Source organism: Leopardus geoffroyi, chromosome D2 (assembly GCF_018350155.1).
Source record: "Leopardus geoffroyi isolate Oge1 chromosome D2, O.geoffroyi_Oge1_pat1.0, whole genome shotgun sequence".
In the NCBI taxonomy this organism is placed as follows: domain Eukaryota; kingdom Metazoa; phylum Chordata; class Mammalia; order Carnivora; family Felidae; genus Leopardus; species Leopardus geoffroyi.
The window spans coordinates 86,514,501-86,533,939 of record NC_059334.1 but is presented as its reverse complement, the minus strand read 5'-3'; the positions used below and the strand labels follow the sequence as shown (position 1 = coordinate 86,533,939).

The following is a 19,439-nucleotide window of genomic DNA, read 5'->3' as shown; positions in this document are numbered from 1 at the left end:
GTTCTACAGAAATGTTCCCGTTTGGTAAAACTTGATGTAATTTAAAGTATGCATATGTTGAATCATGCTTTCTCTTCCACTTGTAACTAAAGGTTACAAAAAGGTGCTTTGGAGATGTTTGAACATCTGAAGCCTCAGATATCCGCACCTGCATCACCACAGCTTTAAGGCAATATTTGAACCGTATGGCTGCGAGACTCGGTTCCCGCATTGTGAGAACGCGGCCGCGGATGTTGTAGGCCCCCCTCGAGGTTCCTTTTATCTGGGAAGTAATAGGAACAGTAATTAGGGGGCTTGAAAAATAATTTTCAGCGTGAAAATAAAGCTGAGTCACTTTTGTTATGTGCAGAAACAGGAACATTCTACGCGTGATGTATCCTGAAAGCGTTGTCTACGTTGACCCCAGTCACTGTCCTCACATTTTCCATCTCTTGATGCTCGTGGACGTGCAGATGTGGGGAGGGGACTGCTCCGCTGGGCGGTGGGAGGCCTGGCTCCCCGCTGGCCCACCCCTCCAACCGCCCCGCCCCAGGGTCGGAGCTGACACAGGGGACGCTGGCTCCGGGACTTTGTGTCTGCTCTTCCTTGTCTCCATGTGGCGCTCCTGCCCCCTTGTCCTCACGCCTTCCCATCTTGGGGTCTCCGTGGAACGTCCTGGGGACTCTCTCCGTGCTCACTGTGTGTGCAAGTTACCCGCCCCACTGGCCTGGCCTCCCCCAGGTGCCCTGGCGACACGTCGGTTGGCCACTCACCGCTGACCGCCGAAGTTCACGCTGGCCTCAGACGTGCCCTTCCTGTCCCTCGCTCCCCCTCACGCCTCATGCGGTGCTTAGAGCAGGGCAGTGCCGGGCACCAGCTTCGGGGCAAGAGAGGAAGAAACAGCAGTAAACCCTTTGTCTTTGGGGAGGACCACTGTCCGGGGGCACAGAGATGAAAATGGTGGTCACCCCTCTGTGGCGGGACCCCCAGAGGTGTGTGGGCTGTGACCTCACGGAGAGACCATCCCATAAACTATCGCCAACTCATGGTGCTGTATTGTTTAGGGTTCTGTTCCCTTGCTGTAGATCATAGACTGGCAAAGTTGTCATGAACCTCAAAACCCAGATCAGTATGTTGTGTGGTCCTTGCTCAGTAACCTGGGATTGGAAGAGGTTGCTTGCTGGGAACCCCCGACCCCAGCTGTTCGTGGTGGCCCCATTGGTGGGCGGAGCCTTGCCTGAACTTTCAGGGTCATGAGGTTGGAGATGCCACCACCAGGGTGGACCCCAGGCTGCCTGTGGCCTTTGGGGGAGGGAGGGGCCATGCTCTCCAGGACACAGGGCGCTCTGAGGGACTCATTCTTCATATCCCTGTTTAGCGATTCTCAAATTGGAAGAAAAGTCTGAAAACTGACTGAAATGATCCACGTTTTGATGCTGCTTTGTTTATAACTTAAGCCAGTCCTGCCCGTAGTCAGGGCACGGATTGTCTCCACAACCCAGAGAAGGAAACAGAGCGTCCTGGCCACGGGCCACCCGCAGGTGCGGCTTAGAGCCCAGGGGGCCGCAGGGTCGTGGCGGCCAGCCTGCTGTGCGGGGTGGGCCTGGCTCACCCCGCACAGACCTGCTTTGTTCCTACCGTGGGCAGAGCCAGGGGCCGTGTGATCCTGGGGGCCCCGAGCCCCCACGCGTGACACTTACTGGTTGCTATAGGGCTGGACTCCTGTCCCTCGAGGGGAGCATGTCCCTGCGGGACACAAACACGCGTTCACGAGCACATCTGAGCTATTAAACGCTGGAGTCCGATGCGGAGCTTTGCGCGGCTCTATCAGAACGGCTTTGTTTTCTCATTAAACAATTAATTTGTGGCTCTTTGGAGTGTGCAGCAGAGTCCCATCTGTTGATTCTGTTATTTAACTTGATAAAAGAGAGCCATCGAGTGTGGAAGACCGGATCGTCAACCTGGGAGCATTTATGCCGAGGCGGGTGCTTAGCAGCGGGTCTGCGGGACTGGGGGCTTCCGCACCGCGTGCCCCGGTGTCTCCACGGCCAGTTTCCGAATCCGGGCGAGAGCCTGTGAGAGCAGGGTGTCCTGTGCACGAGGTCAGGGAGCCCCGCCTTCTCGGCGAGGCCCTGGGAAGCACACTCAGCCCCGGCCTTTCAAGCAGCACTCCAGAGCCACAAGAGGCTCATTTTCACATCGATCGCGGCTCGGCTGACGGGAAGAGGTGTGCACGCTGCGAGCTGGCCTTTTCCAAAGCCGCTTCGAGGGCCTCGCGCCAGCTTTCTCCTTCCTGCGTTAGCCCGGGAAACCTCCACCGGGGTGAGGCGAGGGTCTGCCGGCCCAGGGGCGGACCTCAGGCCCTGGGTTTGTGACAGCTCCGAGGAGACCACCAGGAGGCCTGAGAAGGGCTCAGGGCGGAGGGCCGGGGGCGGCTGCCCCAGACGGACAGGCTGGTCAGGTTAGAGATGGCCACAGGCCAAGGTCTGTCAGCAGAGGAGACAAGGGGAACTGCTTGACCCCAGAGGCTGGAGGGGCTGGGTGGCTACCGTTTGGGGTGTGGGCCTCGTGAAAGACTGAAGAACACAGACGGGTGGGTCTCGAACGCTTAGACGGGGGTGCAGAAGGGGAAGCCTGCTGGCCCCGCAGCCTTGTGGGGTCACGTCCCCGGGCCCCTTGCCTGCTCACCCGCTCGGCGCCCCAGAAGCAGGTGTTGGCTGGGGCCTTGGAAGGCGTGCGGATGTGAGTGGGACCGCGCACCCTGCCCCCGACCCACCGAGGAAGCAAGAACGCAAGAGAACGTGGCGCTGTGCCCTCGGGGTCAGAGGAGGGGCTCCCGCTAAAGATGCGCTTTGGGGCAGCGTTCACAGATGTTGTCTGTGTTTCGGAAGCAGCGCGTGGCATGCGTGGTTTTCCTAACAGAGACGACTTTTCTTCCATTCCTTCCCGGCCATGTGGGCCTGAGAGTTACTAACTGAGCAGGGGACCGCGGCCAGCGAATTTCTCCTCTGGGACGGCTAGGAAGCCATCCCCAAACCAGCCTTGTCTCTGCGCACGCGTGTGCGTGGAGGGGGGCAGCGTCTGTCTCAGGGGGCACCCAAGCAGCTCACGTCCCCGGAGCAACCGCCGTGACCAGTGCTGCCGTGACCTCGCGGGGCCAGTCTGGCAGAACGGCCCGTGTGCGCGTGGAGGGAGCGAGGCGGTGACCTCGGCCTTCGGAGGCCGTCACTCTGCGCGGCCCGGACGGTCGGTGCTGCAAGGGTGATGCAGCCGGACTGTGAAACGGGCGTGCTTTTTAGAAAAGCTCGGACTCTGGGCTTTTGTGGCACGTTCTACCGGAGCCCGAGGGGACGTAAACGATGGTTTGCTGGTGACAGGAGTCCCTCTCCCTCTCTTTCCCCCACCCTGCCTGTCTCCACGTCACCCCTGTGCCACTCACAGGCCCCTCCGCACCCCTGTCGCCACCTGCTCCGTTCCTGTCTCTTCCTGGTCCGAGTTGGTGGCAAAGTCCACTGCATAGTGGACAGAGGGCTCGCAGCTTCCTTTCTCATGGAAATTCTCCTTCACTGTGTCCCTCTTGCCTTTAATATCCTTACTTTTGGATAATAATTATAGCTTCGAACATAGGTTTTGAAGTTGCGTGGGACTCACCTGTAGGTCACTCGGTCACTCACCGAACACACGTTCATTGGGGTCAGCGAGGTGGCTCGGGCACTGGCCCTCCCGGTCCCTCCCCACACAGATGCTCCCGGGTGCCGACCTGCTCTGCTCGGGGCCCCGCTGACTTTGGAGTAGGTCTCCGGCCGTGGCACAGCATTGGAGCCATTCCTCTGGAAGACCCCGACCTCCCCTTGGGCCAGAATACCACGTCCAGGCGAGAGGGGCACTGCCCACTCCTCTCTGCCTCCTGCCAGACACAGGGGAGCCGCGCTGTCCCCACCAGCATTCCACAGCCTGGCCTCTTCCACGTAATCCCATTGTAAGGTGGGCGTGCCCCATCACAAGCCTGCCTTCATCAGAGAGCTGCAGGGGCTCGGATTCTAGAATCATCTGGTGAGGATGACCCATCATGTCCACAGGGGTGACATCAGCTCCTTGTTCACCCACACAGACCAGCAGCAGAATCTGCACGTGTAGGTGTGGGAGCTTGGCGGGGACGGAGGGGACAGAAACCCGTCACCGGGGTGAAGCCATTGTCACAGCCAAGCTCACAGCCTCTAAACTGAGTGTTTTAAAACCCTTTGTTCCTGCAAAGTGAGATCCAGGATGTTACAAGCAGGTAGAAAATGAGTTTTCTCTGCAGCTTGTCAACTCTGGGAATCACTGTCCATGAAAAATTTAGAAGGACTCAGAAATGATTTGCCGTTTATAGGAAAATAGTCTTCAGTTGCAGCAGAGTTCCAGAAGGTGCCCTTAGACCTCATGTGGCAGCCTCTGCTGGGGGAACAGGAAGGTGGGCCAGGACACGGCAGGTTTCTGACACCCCTGGCCCCTTCGAGTGACCCTTTGCACCCTAGGCCCTCCCTGCACGTGCTGTTCCAGCCTCCCGATGCTGTACCCGCTGAGCAGGCTCCAGGTCACGGTCTCCGAGGCTCCGCTGCCCGGCACTTACCAGGTCTTTCCGTCCCCATGAGACTCTCTGAGCAAACGGCCAAAACTTGGCTAACCTCAGGATTTCTGCCTTTGCTGCCGGGGGGTGGGCTTGCTGGGAGTGGACATTCGCAGCCTCGTCTTCACACCCAGGCAGCCACACTCCCAGGTGTCCGGGGACGTTGACTCGTGGCCTCCCGATCCTGGCCGTGGCGGCCGCTCTGTGTGGCTTGAGAGGGTGGGAGACCCGGCCTGGGTGTCCCTGGTGAGAGGAGGGGACAGGAGAACGGGATCCCCGTGACCGCTCACCTTTGCCTCCTCTGTGCGCGGCCACGCTGACTGCCCAGCTTGCCGGCACGGCGGGGGGGGGGGGGGGGGGGGGGGCGGTTCCCAGGAACTTGGGTCTCCATCTGTGCCTTCTGGCCCCTGAGCTGGGGGTTGAGAACCCGAGGGCAGCCACTCAGCCTTGCCCTTTCCGCACGGTCCTCACAGCAGGGCTCGTCCTTCCGTGCTGACCTTGTTAAGGCCCGTAGGGACGGGGTGAGGGGCTCCTCGGGGCGGGCGGCACGATGAAGGGCAGAGGGACGGAAGGAGTGACCTCCTGTTCCAGGCCGTCACAGCCGCTCCCCCGTCACTCTGCCGAGGCTGGGACCCCGCCTGTTGTCCGTGCCTCTCCTACTTGCATCCGTCTGTCCGTCGGCACCCCGGACCGGCAGCCCCTGCTGACTCACCACGGGGCGGCAGTCAAGGGGATGCCCCACTTTCCCGGGGCGGGGCGGGGTCTCCCTTCGAGGCGTTAGTTCCCCGGAAGCAGACTCTGAAAACCAGCGTGCTCTCCCAGCCTCACTTAGAACCATGTACGACAGGCCAGAGTCTGTCATTTTTATTATCTTAATCGTCAATTGCACTTTTCTCCTTATTTTATTGTCAAATATTTAGGGGAGCCCGATGCCACTTAAATTGACAAACCAAGTCTGCCCTCCCTGATGGGTTATTTTGTAACCTGGGAGACGGCTCACCTGGTCTGTTTTCCTTACATGTAAAACGAGATGGTCGCCCCTGCTTTGCTCGAGCATCGGGGAGATAATTTCAAGATGGTGCTTGTGGGGAGACCGTGTGCAAGGTGGAAATAACACCCATTATTCTCCATAAGACACTGCTGTTTGCACGTGATGAACTATCTGCTCTCGGAGGTGAGAACATTCAAACGCGGAAATGAGGTCGCCAGACTGTGGCAAACACAGACAACGGAGCCGCCGTGACTGCAGGGGTGTCTGTCCCCTGACACCCACATGTACGGGCTTCTCGGGAGTGGAGGCCACTGGGGGGAGACACCTGTGTGTAGGCACGGCTCCCCCGCCGTGGGCCTCTGTTGAACCCGTCTCACGGCTGACGTCCAGCATGCTGCAGGCTGAGGCCGGCGTGCGTGGTGGGTCGGTGATGTGGATCTTCTTCCTGTACGGCCAATGGTCTGCAACAGCCAGAGGACTCAGGATGTCTCACGGTCCCCTTGAACCTCGTGGCATCCTGGGGGAGACGTGGGTGAGTTAGGGGTCCCTCGGCCTACGAGGAGACTTCCCACTTAATTCCAAATCCATCGGAGAGGGTGGGTTCCAAAGGAACCGTCCATCAGAGGTCATTACTGGCTTTCAGAATAGAAATGGTTAATTATCTCTCCTGCCCTCTTCCTTGGGGTTAATCCATTTTCCAGAGTTGGCCCTTCTCCCCAGCAGGAACCCCAAAGACTGTTCTCACCATCCCCCCCAAGGTCACTTCTCTTTCCTTGAGATATACCCCCAAGAGTTCCCAGCATGGAGATGACTCTTCGAGTCCCCAGACCGGAAGACACTCAGGAGGTTAGTTTATTTTGTAGATGGGGAGACTCAGAGCAAGAGAGGTCAATACTTAGTGAGTTGGAACTAGACTGAATGTAGAATTTTCCTGTGGATGAGGAGATACTGATACGTTTCTCATATCTTTTTGATAAGTTAGGCACTTTTGACTTGTCTGCAGTTCATTTTAATAATTTAAAAAAAAACAGTTTTTTGAATGTTTTTAAAAAAAGCCTAGCGCTTCATCTAATATGTGTAGCATCTGCTGAATGGAGGGCAGAGCTCCCAGCAGGCCTGCTGCCCCATCCTGTGCCCTGAGAGCTGCCTTTGATCTGGGGCCGGAGACCTCGTTTTTTTCCAAGGGGTTAAATGACTGCCACTGCTCGCCTTCCGAGCGTCCTCCTCCGTGGTCTCCTCGGGTCACCCTGACGGACGTATAATTGCTCACCTCACTTGCCCCGCACCTCCCCCACCGGCACCAGGGCTGTGCGGACTCCACACAAGCAGCAAATAACTACAGTTGACGGACGTGGCGATTTTCTGCAGACACCTTTCCTCCGTCCGTCCTTCCAGGCCCACTCGCCTCTCAGCCCGGCCGGGAGGAAAATCGAACTGCAGGCCATTTGAGAGCACTTCAAATCGCGGAGCTGGGCATGATTAATAGGCAGATAGCCCTGAAAGTTCTGAGCACCCGCCTCCCTCCGTGGGCGAAACACAGCACGGGCCCGGGGGCCTCGGTGCCTCTGCTATCACGGCTGGTACATTTCCCTCCATAAACTCGTTCTCTCTGACACCCCGGGGAGTGTTTTATGACATCAGCGGAGTCTGTGGAGAGGCCCAGAGCAGGGAGTCCGTGAACCTGTCAGAGCAGACCCCACAAGTGGCCCACGGGGAGCCGCAGAGCAAGCATTTCCATGGCGGAACGGCCCAGACGCCGACCCGATCACCCGTGAGAGCCCACGGTGCCGCAGGCGGCTGCAAACCCAGGACTGTTAGAAGATGCAGACTCTGTGGGAGCACGTGTCCCGCAGAGTCTGGGGTCTGGGGCTGTGATGCAGGGCTTTGAAATGATCTCCCCAGCCTCAGAGAGCCAGTCACAGGGAGCCGTGCAAATCCATTGCCTCCAAAGCCAGATTCCGGAAGCTGATTTTCACCAGGATCAACTATTTTCAACTATTTTCATGTTGTGTTGAGATAATGAGGGAGTAAACCTCAGTAAGGCAACTTGCATTTGAGATTAGCTGGGCGAACCCCAGCCCACGGTCAGGTCTCCTAGCACACTTTCCACGGTGTGTGTGTTATTCTCACGCGGAGAAGTCAGCGATGCGCATCCTGGTTCACGAGTGCTGTGACCTTCTGCGGAGACACCACAGGGAGGCGTGGAGTCCGTCATGCACAATGAGACCCGATCTCGTCTCCCCGCACGGCCCCTTCAGGCCTGGCTCCGTCCCCTCATCTCTAGCCACAAAGCCAGGCTCAGTGCCGTAACTAAACAGGTAGAGTCCCGGGCCATCACCGAAGAGCGGGACTCTGCTCCAAGCCAGAGTCTTTCTGCCCCTCAGGCCTGCTTTGGGCTGGGTCTGTACGGGGACACAGGAGGGTAGGCTCAGCTCACTCTGTGGCCTCCCTCGCGCAACAAGGAGCATGGGTCTGGGGCCCCGCCTGGCAGCTCTGAGAGCCCCTTTAACGCTGTTCCCTGAGGGTTCAGCAGCAGTGCAGGTGGGCGACCTGCTTCCGTCTCCTGGCTCCTTGGGACACCCGCTGTCCGTGGGTCCTCCTGTCCTCCACGGTCCCCTTGACACAGGCCCACTCGTGTCTCTGGCCCATCTAGACATCCCCCCGCCCACACCCAGACTTGGCTGCACACTCTCTCCCAACCCTGTTTCCTCCACTGCTGGTGGGAGAGGAGTTGGGGGCTCCAGACCCGCTTCTCAGAGGCCTCCTGGACGAGCCCTCTCCCGTCTCGAGGACAGTTGGTGGGTGGCCGGATCGAGGGGCCATGGGCTGCAGCCCAGATGGGGATCCCTGGGGTCTGGGGTCTTGTTACAGGCAGGGGCCCCTGGGATGGGTGCGGGGGACAGAGTATCCACAAAGTGTGCCCGTGATCTAGCTGAATCACCCGCACTTGCTTCTTGGCTGGTTCCAGCAGAGGAAGATAACATGGCTGAGGTAGCCGGATGTTTAGATCATGAGTCTTTGCGCACAGATGGTCTCCACGGAGTAGAGCGGGGAGTGCGTAGCTACGGGAGGAAGTGTGGATGGAAGGGGCTTTGACGTTGACGCTGGTGAATCAGGCATCATTAACGTGAGGACACGTCATCCCCGCGTACGACATAAAACACTGACGGAAGTGGTCCTGTAATTTCAGGGTGAGAAACCCACCCTCCTGAGACATTCGGTAAACTGGTCCTGCTTGTCTCCCCTTCGCTTTCCCGGGCAGCGCCTCACTTTCTGCTGTGTTTTGCTGCCGCGTCTGTCATTTCCCCCATTTAGCCGCTCCCTCTGCGTGGACGTGAGGCCCCGCCGCCTTCCGTGCCGTGGGGCTGGGGGTGCGGGTGGCGGCACAGGCCTGCGTGGACCCGCAGAGACCTGGGTGCCCAGGCTCCCCACTGCTCCTCACACCTGGATGAGAAACGGGCCTTGGGCGGCAATCCCTACGGGTTCTGGAGATGTCGGTGCGGCCCTGGGCTCTGCTTATCTCCATGAGCGACAATAAAATGTGTCCACTGCCCGTGAGCTTGGAATGTTCTTGACTCAGGTTCGGTTTCCCAGTTCAATGAAAGCTTGATGGTTCCTCCCCAGGGCCGATCCGGAGGTGGACCCATATTGGGGGTTGCCGGGCCCTCACGCGTGTCCCCTGCTGGTGGTCACGGCTGCCCCGGGGCCCGGTGGTCAGCGCTGACCTCCTCTGGGCTCTGGGACAGATTGCCCTGCAGGACCCGGGTCTGTGGCCCCAAGGGTTCCAGGTGTAGACGCCCGCCGCGGACAGATGCAGGGCCCCACGTGGGGTCCCCGCCCGTGTGGCCCCTTCCCGTGGCCTCCTTGCCGGGATCGGCGGCAGAGGAAGCCAGAGTCTGCAGCAGGGTGAGGAAGGTGGGGTGGAGGTAGGTGGTCCCACCTGGCCTCCCAGCTCCGCCCTTCCCTGCCCCGCCCTGTGAGCTCAGGGACCTTCCCTGCCCCTGCTCTGTGCGTGTGTGTGCACATACGCGTGCACGCACACACACGTGTGAAGTGTTGCTGTTTCTACGCCTTCCTCCCTTCCCCAGGGAACCATCAGCCAGGGCCTTCCTAACTTCGGGACAGACAGCAGCCCCGGGGTCCTGACCTTCAAGCCCCTTCCAGGATGAATCTGTTAGGTTGGCGTGTGGTTAGATGGCTTGGGATTTTTTAAATTCTTAGTATTAAAACAGTGGTTAGTCTTGCTGTGTTTCACTGCACCCGTTTCCCGCTTGCAAATGTCTGAGGGTTGAGTGGACATTTTAGAAGAAGGTGAAATCTAATCTCTTTTCTTGTATCCAGAATCTGTGTTTTTGCCATTTTCCCCCTCCCTCACCACAAACAACTACTTTTCAAAGTGCTGTGTGGGTCGCGTACTGTGGTGACTTGGGGTGTGACCATCGTGGGCCCCGCCCGTCCCCTGGTCAGGATGGGGGCCAAGGGTGGCCCATCGTGGCCACCAGCCCCCAAAGCCTAAGAAAGCCTGGTTCTTCGGCCCCATGTTGACCCTTTTCCTCGTCAAGGAGGAAAAGTCTGTCAGGTTATGGCCGTCAGCCCACACCCCCCGGGGCCTGGTCCATCAGCTGTGGCCAGTAGTGCTGTGGCCAGTGCACAGGCTCTGATGTAGTTGCCAGGGAGCTCAGCGTCGTTGGAGGGACTCGGTCACAAGGCCCCGTCAGGGCCTTTCTGCGGGAGGTCCACCGTGTGCAGCCAGTTTGAACGTCCGAGGCCACTTTTTGTCCCTGTTTTTCCAAATTGATGTGACAGATGGGATGCTAATGCAATTGTTTTGGTCCCACAGATAAAAGCAGAGAGCGCGGCCGAGCGCCCTGTCCTCCTGGCCTGATGCTGCACGCGGACAGGAAGAGCCGGGCCGGGGACGGAGAAGACAAGGTTGGTCTCTGGACTCTGCTTGTGCTCTGCAGGCCTGAACCCCGGGGTCAGGGGCACCGGGCCCAGAGCACCCCTCGGGTCCTACCCCTCACCCCTTCTGTCGTTCGCTGGCGCTTCGGGGTCTGCTCTGTGACGCGGAGTCCAATCCAGCGAGAACGTGGATTCCAGATCGCGGGCGAGAGGGGTGGGTGCCCCGGGCTTTGGTAAAAGCCGCCAGGCCTTCCCCTCGGGTCCTGGCTCCAGGCCTCGCAAGGCCGGGGCTCCGTGTGGTGACCTGGGCTTCCCGGGTGTGCCGCGCCCGCTTTCGGGAGAGGGCCACAGACGCCACGGGGCTGCAGGGCCACGGACACCACGGGGCAAAGCCAGAGCCTGTTTCCGGATGTTTAAAATTCGTGTGCGTCAAGCCCCACACACATCGGTTTTTTCTCCACACTTTCCAGTCTCAGGCCCTTCTCTCTGCCTCTCTGCCAAGTGGCATTTTAAGGATTGACCGTGGATGTGCTCGGCACATTTACCTTCCCACGAAAGACCCGAGGGATTAGCTTTCATCGCTCTCTTTGAAAATCACAAATTTCATTCGCTCCAAGCTGTCAGGTATCTCGGAGGCCTGTGGTCGCCCCAGGGTCTTGTGAACGTTCTGGCTTCACCTCCACGGGTGCGTCTCTGCTCCCGCCGGCCCCGCGAACCCTCTTGTACCCACCGGCTGTCCTGCCGGTTCCCCCCTTAGGGACGGTCGGGGGCACCATCATGGACACGGCCACCTCTTCTCATCCTTAGGGCCGGCGCTAAATGGCGTAAGTGGGTCACGAATGTCAGTGCAGATGACACCTTTGCTCCCTGATGCAGGATTTCTCTGGAAGAGATCAGCATCCGTGCCAGTATCACATGTTTATTAAACAAATACCCTTTCTAGTGCCTTACCTACTTCATCACTGGGCTCCACACCTCTAATTCAGTTTCATTACTTTAGCACGGAAAGGGAGTTTTATGTCATGATTAGCCATTTTTATCACCAACAGGAAATCGTAACTGGCGCGTGCGACAAGAAGGAGACCCTGGTAATTGGCAGTAGAGAATCCCAGCATTGCCAAATTTGAACGTTAGTCCCCGTCACAAATCACGCCACGCCAGATCTGCGTGAGTGATTAGCTGGGGTAATCTAGTACTCAGAGGCCCTCATTGGGTTTCTACTGTTCAATTAGCTCCATAATGAAAATCCCACCTCGTTTTTCTAATTGGATTAGTAATGGAAACTGTGGTCTCTCTCTCTCTCTCTCTCTATATATATATATATTTTTTTTTTTTCCAACGTTTATTTATTTTTGGGACAGAGAGAGACAGAGCATGAACGGGGGAGGGGCACAGAGAGAGGGAGACACAGAATTGGAAACAGGCTCCAGGCTCTGAGCCATCAGCCCAGAGCCCGACGCGGGGCTCGAACTCACGGACCGCGAGATCGTGACCTGGCTGAAGTCGGACACTTAACCGACTGCGCCACCCAGGCGCCCCTATATATATATTTTTAACACCACTGTCTGAGTCCTTCCTGTTACGCTCATTATTTATTCTGACCTTTTTTTTACCCCCTCACAGGAAGGAAAGGCATCTTCTACTCCCCAAAAAGTCTAAAAGAAATTATTCTTAAACTGTGGAACTTAAGGATAATTGTATAAATTAAGCCTCACGTATTCAGTGAAATTTTCTGTGTGGGTGAGCAAAGGGTCGCAGGGGGCCCCCAGCAGGGAAGTACACGTGCGAAAGAGGCGTCCTGACCCCTTCTCTCCTGGGCGTTAGGTCTGTTGGAGATGTGCCTTGCCCTCTGCCCTCACCCGGAGGCCACGCAGGGACTCTTCCGGGGGAACATTTTCATCCCACGACTTGTGTCCTTCCTCTTGGCCGGCTCTGCTCGGCCGGCTATTCACCCCCGACCACGTGGGCCATTCCATCCCCAGCTCGTGGGTGGGCAGATGGCAACAGGGTCAGCCACGCAGATGCCACGTTTCTGTGCGTGGGACTTACTGCGGCCCGGGCTTTGGAGACACTGGAATTCTCCCGGCTTTTTGTCTGGATCTCGTGTTCCCGTGCCCCCAGGATCTAGCGTTTGCCTTTCCGGCTCCTGTGTGTGAAGGGAAGCTGACGCGATGTTCAGGGGGTGCAGCCCTCAGGGCCCCAGATCAGCGCGTGGACTTCTGTGCCCGCGCCCTCCCCGCTGGCCGGCTCTGCCTTGTGCAGCGCTGACCTCCCGGCCCCGTCACCCACACGCGCCGCTGACCACCTCACCTACAGTGTCTCATCCCGTAAGGTCCTGGCACGAACAGTGCTGGGAATAGAGATCCCGGAATTTCAGGATGGCCTTCTTCTTCAGTTCAATTCAATTCAATTCAGTTCAACTCAATTCAATTCAACTCAATGAATCCAGAGCTTTAATTGCAAGTGACAGTCTCCTCTGAGAGCCTGGTTGTTGCTTTGAGTAACATTCTGGTGTTTTTTAATCTCATCTGATTTTTCCAGAGAAGGAGAACACAGTGTTATTATTCTAAGTTTGAGATTAAAACTGTAGAGACAGCCGGGAGAGGAAAAACATGTCCTTACCACACCGCTAAAGTTTTTTTTTTTTTTTTTCTTCCTTTTTAATATTAGAGAATACATCTTCATTTTCTTCTAGGCGGTGTAATGTTCAAACATTCTTTGTTTTCTAAATAGAGCCACAGACACAGAGTGATTTTCAAACCCAACTCTGCCCCAGAATCCCTTGCACCACCCCCCATCTCCGCCCCCAGCTAGGTGCTCGGGAAGGAGAGAACATCACCAGATGCTACAAGGACGTGGGCTCGTGCCCCCCGCCCCCCGTCCTCAGGGGCCCAGATGAGGAAGTCCTGGTGGACCCAGGCCTCCTTGCAGCTTCTAGATTCCCTCCCAGAGCGCACAGTCTTGGAAGCACTGGACCCCAGCCTCTGGGTCGGCCCATTTCTGGAGATGAATCCTGTGTGATGTTTTGCCCGTGAGATGTTAAGGCATCCACAGGCCATCTCTTGGTGGCGGCTGCCTTTCTCTGTATCTGCAAAAGCAGATAGTCTAGCCAGTCTGGGGTGATCAGGGAGATGCCTTGGTCTGAATTCCTCAGCACGGCCTGTTGTGCCTTAAATTCCGTATTCTCCGCGTAATTGCTCAGTCCCATTGGCTTAGCTGTACTGAGCGGGTCATTATCCAGCGGGTGTCTGCATGAACCGTGTTGCCCTTCACTTGGTTGCCTAATTGAAGACGAGTGTTTAAATTAAAAAAAAAAAAAAGTGCTCTCCTTCTCTTTCTGTTAAAAGGAGCCTCCGTCGATACTAGTCACAAGAGAGGACAGCGCAGCAAAGGGCAACAGACCCGTGGCCTCTACGCCGGTGCCCGGATCCCCCTGGTAAGATGCCTCAAGCCATGGGAGCAATGGTTGGTTGGCACTAAAGAGAACGTGCACGTTCCTTAGATAACGCCGTGCTTTAAGAAATTAATCTGTGGCTCACGGCAGGTACCAGCACCATACTGTTGTCAAATGCTGCAGAAAGAAAAGTAGCATTTAAGTGATAAGTTATCCTGCTCCCGTGCATTTGCAAATCTGTGTTAAAATAATAAGTTCTTGCATATATATCAATGAAAGACGGCGTCTGAAGAAAACATAGCATGCATTACGCTTCAAAGAGCTGTTTTCCCTCCAAGAAGCTAGTAACTGAATGGCTGTTAATTAAAGATGTGTCTGGCTCTCTCCAGCTGCCCTGTGAGGATTCCTGATCTTTGAGTATGCCGTGCTCAAACTAGCCTCCACGAGGGAGCCACTGTCTTTGGTTTTTTAAAATGTCCTTTTATAATGGAGTCATTTGGAAGCAGAAGAAAAAGGTTATTATAATAAAAATTAGTTTTAAAACCTGAAGATTAGAAGGTAGGACAGAGCTGGCAGGAGCAGCTAATTCGGACAGCACACGCAGCACCCTGGGTCGGCTTCACGTGCCTCCTGGGTAGGAAAGCCACCTGCTACTGGTCCCCGTCTGACGTGACCACCGATGCCCCCATCACCTGCTTGTTGTGGTAAATAATGCTCTTAACTGGAGCCACTGGACATCCATTCCTTCTCTGCACGGTCGGCGGTCCGTGTCGGCCAGCACCCGGTGGCCCCCCGCCCTCTGTCTTCGGCCGCAGCCACTGTGCACCCTGAAAAACGCCTCTTGGGGAAGAGCCTCCTTCTGCTAGCACACAGTTCACACCCGCTTCTTCAGGGGTCCCAACACTTAGGGAGCGTCCTGCAATTCAATTCAGTTCCGACTCCAGCTCAGAGTTGCCCAGGCCCCACAGGCTAAGGGCTCAGTCCCCCAGTGCTACCCTTGCAGCAGATCTGGATGCAGATGGGGTCCCGGGCCACCCGCACTTTGGTCTGGCTGATTGCAAATTCAGGGGTTCCCATGACCTCCCCTCAGGTCTGATAATTTGTCAGCATGACTCACAGAGCCCAGGAAAAAGGTTCACTCACGGCTGCAGTTTGATCAGGAAGCATAGACCGGCAGACGGAAGAGACCCGGTGGCTGAGCTGTGTGGGGAGGGGGGTCCAGGAACATCCGTGCCCGGAGAGCGCCACCGCCAGGGCAGGAGTGTCCACGAGCAGGAAGCTCCCCAGACCCCGCTCTTCCAGGGGCTTTCTGGAAGGTTCCTTACGAAGGCATGACTGATTGCATCACTGGTGTCACCGGCCGGGGGACTGGACTCCCATCTGTGGCCCCTCCCTGGCGGCTGGGGGTGGAACAGAAGGACCGACCTTCGAATCACCTGCTTGGTCTTTCTGGTGACCTGCCCTGCCCTCCAGGAGTCACCTTGTCTGCGTGGACCCAGCGGTGGTCAGAGGGGCTCCCGGTGAATAAAAAAAGGTGTTCCGATCACTCAGCCAATCCCAAGGGCTCTAGGAGGTCGGTGCCAGGGGTGCAGTGAAGGATGAAGACCAAACATTTCTTTCTTATTATGCCACACGTGCTGCTCGGGGCCTTTTGGGGCCTTCTGCAAGCAAACTGTGCCCGGTGTGTGTCTAAGGCAGGTGCACTTTACAAGTCGTGTGTAGGGGGTTGGGGTAAATTCAGCACAGGGGAGCGGCCCTGTCACGCCGAGCTAGGGATGCTGCCCCTGTCTTGCAGGGTTATAATTAGGTGGAATGTGTGACCTTGAGCACTGGGCGTTTCTCACTGTGAAGCTGTGGTCTGTCTGCCCCGTAGGTCATACCGTGTTGGACGCACAGTGCTAAGCGGGGTCGGGGAAATCGCTCGCTGCAGGGTGGGTCCTCGGCCCGCAAATTACACGTCGGCGCGTGCCCTTCCCGGGCCTCCGGCCGAGCGGCCGGCAGCGGGGCCCAGGCTCCGGCGTCTTCTCGCCGCCTCACCGGCAGGATGGGGCGGGCAGGCCTTGAGGACGCCGGCTGGACGGAGGCGCGGTCGCCCTGTGCACGTGCACGGACGGGCCGCCCGCCACGGGGACGCACTTTCTGAGTCAGAATGACACTCGCTGGCTGGAACCTGTGTTACTGCTCCGATGTGTCGGGAGCTGCCGCCTCGTCTGTGTCTTCCGACCCTGTTCCGCCTGCAGCGGAGCTTCTGGGCTTCGTGGTGCCGCCGTTGGGTGAAGGATGTGAGTGTTGACGGACCCCCCTCCACACCCTAGGGGCCGGGTTTGCACGTCCCCTGCAAATGGGGACGGACCCCCGACCCTGCTGGGTGAAAGGGCCCCCACTCTCTCACTCTCCAGCTGGGAGGGGGCTTTGCGAGCGGAGTGGTCTGCTGATCGTGGCGTCGCGCGTGTGGGACCCTCTGTAACCACGCTCTTTACCGACACCGCCATCTGTCACCGGCAGCGACGCTCTCCCGCCCGGAGGAGCCGTGTCTGCTTCACTAGCTTAACCCGAGCCGCCCGCTGCTGGCCTCGTGCTGGGGTTTGCTGGTAGTCGGCCCTTCTCGAGGGTCAGCTGGCTTCTCAGGCAGTCAGGGGACAGAGGGATCCACGGCGGGTGAGGGATTCGGGCTCTATCACCCGTCGTGCTCGCCGGCCACTTGTGTGTCTGGACATCTGAACCTGCCCCTGGTGCTTTAAGGACACCCTCACCCAGATGGAGTATTCCAGGAGGGGTTAATGTGAGGTGGAGGTCGGGGAGGGTGGGGGGGGGGTGTGACTGGGTCCCTTGGAGGTGAGTGGGGGGTGTTGGTGTGTCCGGCAGGTGCTGTCAGGTGACCCCAAGAAGCTCTGTGCTTTCGTAAGTGGGTCCCCTGTCACAGTCCAATGCCCAGGGCTCCCTGCTCAGGTCTTGAGAAATCTCATTCCGGAAGGCACACCCTCTGCGTGGCGGTCCCCTGGGTCAAAAGGCCCCCTTCCTGCCTTGGGGAGCAGACCCTCCTCTGGAGGGAAGGGCGAGGGGTCAGCCTGCCAGCCCTGGTCAGATCTGAGAATTACACATCACCTATGGAACCTGAGCCTTAATCTCGGACCAACATTCTCCAGAGAAAATGTAGGATTTCTAGAAGATTCTCGAGGATCCAGGGTAAGTGGTGCAGCCCAAATGGGCTCGGAAAGGATCCTCTTGACCGTTGCAGAGCTGGGGGTGAGGGGGAAGCTGGAATCACAATAAAGAAGTCAAAGTTTTGGAATCTACTCAAAACACGTAAAATGGAAATCAAACTATTCTTACTTTGTTGCCTTGTTCACTGTGGTCACATTTTTAGCCAGTTGGAGCTGAGAAATTGAACGTGTGGGAGGAAGAAGCAGGGTCAGCAAAGACCCTGATGGTGCGAACACTGGTCTGGAAGTGAGAGTGGAGAAGGCCCTGCTTTCTCCCGGGCAGGGGGGCTCATCGGTGTGCGTCAAGCGCCGAGCCAACAGCCTCCTTAATTGTCCTCACCCGGCTAAGATTCTCTCTGCTCTTCTCGCTGCCAGGAGACACGGCCAGATGTACAGCCTTCTTAAAAATATTGGCATCATGCTACGCCCTTCAGAAATGCCAAGTCAGTGCCCTGACACCGAGTGGACACAGGGGACAAGAGTGTGTGCCCACTTAACCACTGGGCGTGGTTTCAGAGCCCAGAAAAATTTCTTCGGCCAACTCTGCCATTGACAGGCTCATTTAGCTTAATGTCCTTGGGAGGTTTTAAGGATGGCATAATTGGGGGCATGGTATTTTAAGGAGAAAGAAGAAAATGAAGACAGTGTGTGAACTTTCATAAAAAGGGACACCCCATCCACCTCGAAGTGGGAGTCAGAGCCAGAGGGAGAGACGCAGCGTCATCTGAGCTGTCCTTCCCAATCTGCTCCTGCTTCCGGGTGTGTTAATTCTAGAACAGTCTTTAGTCTCTTCCAGATTTCTGTTTCTGTTTCTCCGTTTCTCCTTCCCATCCTCCTCTTTCTTTTTTATGACTTGGCTTTTGACCCACATAGCAATTACTCTGTTTATTGGAAAACAATTAAAACATATTCCTTGGAATTGTTGAAGACACGGAAAAAAGTCAAAAGTAACTATCAAACAAAGTGTAAAATTCATGAGGTTTTCACTTAAATGACAATAAATGCCAAAGCCGGCGATTAACGTTTTAAAATTCTGGAGAAGACTGTGGGTTTACAAGTAATTCACTATTTTTGTACAATTAAAAAAAAAAAACGAACGTTGGTTTTGAAATAGTACCATTTTCCAAAACGCCAGGGTGGACGTAGTACAAGTTTTCCATCTGCAGTGCCGTCGTAGCAAAACGGGAAGTCCTTTCCCAGCGGCGTGGGACGAGACCACGGTGTGCTCAAAGACGAGGGGACGCTCACGGTCAGGAAGCCGGCACCGACAGCAGGTGCCACCGCAGCCGGTCTTCCGTGCGGTTACCGTGAGGACGGAGGTGGTCTTGCGAGAGGTGCGTGTTCGTGGCCGCGGTGGGGCCACGGGGAAGCCGCTGGCTGGTTGTGGCCTTCTGCCTTGGAGCGAGAGGTCAGGACGGGCCCCGGAGGCAGTGAGAGACGTGCTTGGTCTCTGACGTGCGCGTCAGGCTCCGGCGGCCCCCCTTGGAACAGGTGACTGGAGGTGCGGCATCCCGGGGGGCGCTCCCTGCTCCTCCCGACTTGATGTTAACACCACGCTTCTTATTCTGACTTTATTGGATATTTTAGCACCTGTCGGTGGTGTCTCTTTATTCACTCAAAACTCCTAACTTACCGAGTGTGATGTTTTTAAAAGTAGGTTCTCCAAATTTTTCTAAATCCGGGTAGTGGACGCTTTTGGCTTTAAAGGAATTAATATAAAAGACAAGTTCTTGGAGGAAGTTGGTAGCGCTTTTCCAGAAAGAAAGGAACGTTCCCCAAAGCACAACATGCATGGATGATGTTTGGCAAGAGGAGAGTAGTGGAAAACGCAGCCCCGAGGGCGCTGGGCTGGTCGCGTCGCAGGCCGTGCGCACGGGTCCCGCGCGGTCACGGCAGCTGAGCCCGGAGCCCGGGCACCGTCGCTGCCTCGCGTACGTCCCACTGAAGAGACGCCAAGTGTCACGCCGTCCCCTTAGCACAATCGAGCCTTTCGTTTTGTGGAAGAGGGGACAGGTGGGACATTACTTGTCGGGGAGGGGATTCTAATGTTCAGCGAAATGTCAAAGTGGTTCGTTAAGGCAGACGGAGGAGACGCATGAGGAGGCTGCCATTTAGATCCGCACTTAAGAGGCCTCCCGGAATGGAGCGCGAGACGTGCCGCTTCTGCTCTGCTCTTGGCTTAGTTTTATTAGTCTTCAGGCCGCCTCGCTTTGATGACGAGGCGGGGGTGGAGTGTCGTGTCAGGAGCTGCCGTGGCCCCTCACCTGCGCGGGGCAGGCTGCCGGTTCTGTGCATCTCTGGCCGGACAGGGGACCGAGTGGCCAGCACTCACAGCCGTGAAAAGGTCCTGCGCCCGCAACA

General features: G+C 56.9%; 1 protein-coding gene across 1 annotated transcript in view; it reads left to right on the top strand.

Annotated features, from left to right (window-relative positions):
- Positions 1-19,439, top strand: part of TCERG1L (transcription elongation regulator 1 like) — a 196,755-nt gene that overhangs the window by 116,034 nt on the left and 61,282 nt on the right. Inside the window, exons 5-6 of the mRNA XM_045439269.1 lie at positions 10,420-10,511; positions 13,829-13,917. Of these exons, the coding sequence (XP_045295225.1) occupies positions 10,420-10,511; positions 13,829-13,917 (181 nt within the window). The remainder of the gene's footprint in view (positions 1-10,419; positions 10,512-13,828; positions 13,918-19,439) is intronic.